Source organism: Montipora capricornis, chromosome 8 (assembly GCF_036669925.1).
Source record: "Montipora capricornis isolate CH-2021 chromosome 8, ASM3666992v2, whole genome shotgun sequence".
Lineage (NCBI taxonomy): Eukaryota > Metazoa > Cnidaria > Anthozoa > Scleractinia > Acroporidae > Montipora > Montipora capricornis.
The window spans coordinates 20,130,098-20,134,039 of NC_090890.1; the positions used below are offsets into that span (position 1 = coordinate 20,130,098).

The window sequence follows — 3,942 nt, forward strand, 5'->3', positions numbered from 1 at the left end:
TGATTGCGTAGGAAGACAAGAAATTCTACCGGCTAACCGTTTGAATGCATGAAGAATTCAAGCCAGAACGTGACACTGAAAATTAAAATAACTTATTTCTTTCAATAAAAAACTTATATTTGTAGTTATACTCCGCTAGCGGAGATTCAACACGCATTTGGAAACCCAGACATAAGCTTAACAATGCGTGCCGGGCTCATTCTGCTTTGTTCAAACTTCCTCTGACCGAACGTACTTGATTTTTGTTTGCCTGGGACGGGACCGGAAAAGACGTTGTGCAATCCAGTATTAGTTCCTCGTATTTAGCTTCCCTTCGGTCAATCGGTTGTTTACAACGAACATTTGGTGCTTACCCCATTACCCCAGTTCTCTATTAACAGCTACGTTGAAAAAAGGATTCTCACTTCTAAAATTGCCACCGGGATGATGTTATCTCGTTGCCTTTGCGCCGCGATTCTAAGTACATATCCTTCAAGCCTCAAATTGATCTTTTAATTCTGTTGATATTTAAGTAAATTATAAAGTACATGCGCTAAAGTGTTGCACAACGAGTAATCCTAATTAACACCCACTGGTAAATCTCATCTTTAAATAGCAGACGGTATCTGTTTTCGGCGTCACTGGACACTGAGACCCATTGTTGTTTCTTTTTCGGGAATAATCGCGATGCTGACTGCTTTTATTCCCTCTTTACTATTATGAAAATGAGCTCTAAAAATAACGTTCCATTGTTAAGCCGAAACATAAACGCCATTGACCGGGTTATGATGGTAATTAAGATAGTAATGTAAGAACTGTATTTGAAAGATCATTTGCGTTGTTGGAGTCAAAACGCACTCAGTCTTGGATAACTGCCACTATTATTTCATGAAAACAAAAGGAGGAAATGTCAAAACTCCCGTTGACCACTTATGCTAGATTACCGGTAGACTCCAAGAGTCCATATTTTAATAATTCATGATAAAAATTAAAGATCGGTGTCATTTCCTCTTCAACTGAAAAATCCCTTCAAAAGGAATATTTACATATATTTGTTCTTTCCAATGCTTACAACTGATCTACACTGATACATCTGTGCATAATATTCTGGAGTGATAAATACTACAAATTGCCGGCCTTAATCGCCGCTCTCTTTTAATAAATTACATAATTTTATCCACAAGATAGTATTTTGTTCCTTAATATTTTTGGCAATGGTAGTTCATCAACATAATTCATTCTTTTCAAAGAAGCTCGAATTGTTCTGATACACTCATGTTGCAGAGTATACGGCTGATGATTGTTCACAAGTCTTCCCACACAAGGGTACATTTCGGAATATTGCATTTCCCACTGGAACAGACAATCCATTTGTAGCGGATTCAGATCGGACAGATCATCCATTTCACTATCGCTGGTAAGGCGTGAATCAAACGAGTAGGTGGCGAAAGCGCGGCTGGCATCTCTACCAGAAAGACAGCTGAAAGGTCCATCAAGAAATTGAATTCCCCCTGTGCTTGTGGCGTCGAAAACTTTTCCATTGACCGCAAAATATATATTATTTTGTCGGACACCGTTGTACTGCCTCAGTTCTCTAACGGTAAACGACCTCAAATCGTTGCCACATTGCGCAGAGCCCGTCGACAAGTGAATCTCTCCGTTCGCTGCTTTTTTCTGTGAAGTGGGAAACATTGTTCTCCACATAACTTGAAGAGATAGCAAAACTGAGCCAAAGGAAAATAGTCCATCTAAACAAGTTTGCACAAACCACGTTAAAATGTCAAAGGATCCAAAGTGAACTTCAGTACCTTGTGCCTTAAAACGAACCCTTCCTCGCGGCGATGTCATCCACTTGTTCATGTCGAAAGCAAACGTTGATCGAAGATGTTATGAGAGCGGTAGTTTACTAGTGAACTGCACTGTACACTTTGTATACAATCATAAATAACGCTCCAGAGGTTTTGGACATGTGACGTTTGTATTAGTCACACATGGCAGAAGAGCAAATTCCGGTAGGACTTCCGACATAGTTGATTTGCCTTAAACAATACCGATGGTTGCCGTAAGTGTAATAATGAAACGCCAGCAGTGTTCTCTAAAACTGACGTAAATAGAGCTTTGTGTAATTCACTGCAGCAAGATATGCAGCAGAATGATGAGCGTTTCCTTTGTGGTCAAAAGATCATAAAATATACGTGTCTTATTACACGTAGTCGATTATATTATCAGGGAAAAGAAGCCAGGAGATAAGATCGTATGGGACTTCTTGAAATGGGCCGTACCGGATTCCTTCTCGCGTTGACTACTGCACTCCCAGTGTCTGTACGTATGCGAGGGACGAGTACGTGACGCGACCAGAGAACGTCTGCGTAAATAACATTTACCGAAGGGTGGCCGGAAACTTCAAACTTAGTATTTTATAAGATTTTCAATTACAATGTATGACGGAAGAGTTAGTGACCGTATTCGACAGGTTAGCAGACAGATAAGCAACCGCGAACGAATTTTCTTGGTTTCGAGTTGTGTTTGGGTTAATCTTGTCCTCACTCAGTAAAGGATACGAAAAGAAGAAGAAAAATCGAGGTTCAGTGAATGTGAATACGTATCCAATTTCGCTGAACTGTGTACGTGAAAGGTGAATGAATGAATAAACACAAGTACTAACTTAAAAGTTTAAGCACTGGGGAGGGAAATACTGGTGTTTGAGTCTTCGCTTCGTAAAATCCTACCCCCGAAAACATCAATTGATTAAGCCGTGACTTAGAAGTATCCTCTTCCTTCGAAGAAGTTGTCCAATGTTGGACTAAGAACATGCCAACCTCGGTGTCCTTTTTGGCATTATGACAATAAATATTCAACAATGATGATGTACCTTCCGTGTAAAAAGTGATGAACTTGACGTTTCGTGCAGCTTGCCTCGCAACTGGCAAATTGACAAGGATGTGACACACTCTCCGACATCTTGAGTTAATTGACAGTGATACAGTAAGCATCAATAAATCATCACGGTTCATTTCAAAATACAATAAGTCGACGACGATACACTCAATTGAAAAAGGAAAAAAAACCTTGGCCAGTCGGTCATAGTAAACGGTTGCTACAATATCACAACATATCGGACTCCGTTACTACCTGAACCATCTGAAGTTTTGTTGTTCATATTGTGTGTTTTAACAGGTTGCCTCTATCGACTATCGAGGAAATGGTGGTTTAAAAAGAAACACATGGAATAAATCGTCTCCAGACCAAGAAATCGTTATCGACTTCGTTGAGTGAAAAAAAAAAAACGTCTTTTGAGTGATTCTTCAAAATTAGCAACACTTAGTTCGAGTGATTTAATGATAATGGTAATACATCTTTTTACAAGCTCTCTCGCGGGGTGCGGCTGCTCGCAGGCTATTTTTTGCTGAAGCACTTGACGGCGCATATGAAGTTGGCACGCATAAGTTGCGGGTCCACTTAAGTAGGGGACCATAACATGGGGTGGGGTGTCTATGACTGTGTGAAGGCACTGATTATTAGTAAACTCTCGGGAGAGTTGTTCCCTTAAGACAACAGTGGAACTATTGTACTGATGCCATCCTTAAACGCTCTAAAAGAGGGGAACCAACTCCTTTCTTTTAGCAGTAAACTACAGATGATCTCAGCACTGAGCCAAGCAAAGGAAACGCCCCAGTTGTTCAAAGGTCCTTGTTCAGTCTATGCAAAGATATATCTGGACAGCGTGTACGTTTGTGAAGTATATCTCATAGATACTCTGGATAACGACTTTTCCACCGGACACAGTTACCCGGGCCTTTAAAAAAATGGTTTACCCGGTGTATACTGAAACCAGGAAAAGTATCTGATTAGAAACACGATTTTTTTTTAGTCCAAACCGGGAACTTTCGTTTACTGACATGTGTTCCCAGATGATATTTTCAATTCAGACTGGAGGCGACTGTATAAGTCAACCCGTTGGTT

At 40.2% G+C, this 3,942-nt stretch overlaps 1 protein-coding gene across 1 annotated transcript; it reads right to left on the minus strand.

The window, feature by feature from the left end:
• Window positions 1–475: 475 nt before the first annotated feature.
• Window positions 476–2,709, minus strand: LOC138014357 (protein vem-1-like). Its single transcript, XM_068861415.1, has one exon. The coding sequence runs from the start codon at window positions 1,837–1,839 to the stop codon at window positions 1,153–1,155; it is 687 nt and encodes a 228-aa protein (XP_068717516.1). The 5' UTR covers window positions 1,840–2,709; the 3' UTR covers window positions 476–1,152.
• Window positions 2,710–3,942: the final 1,233 nt, after the last annotated feature.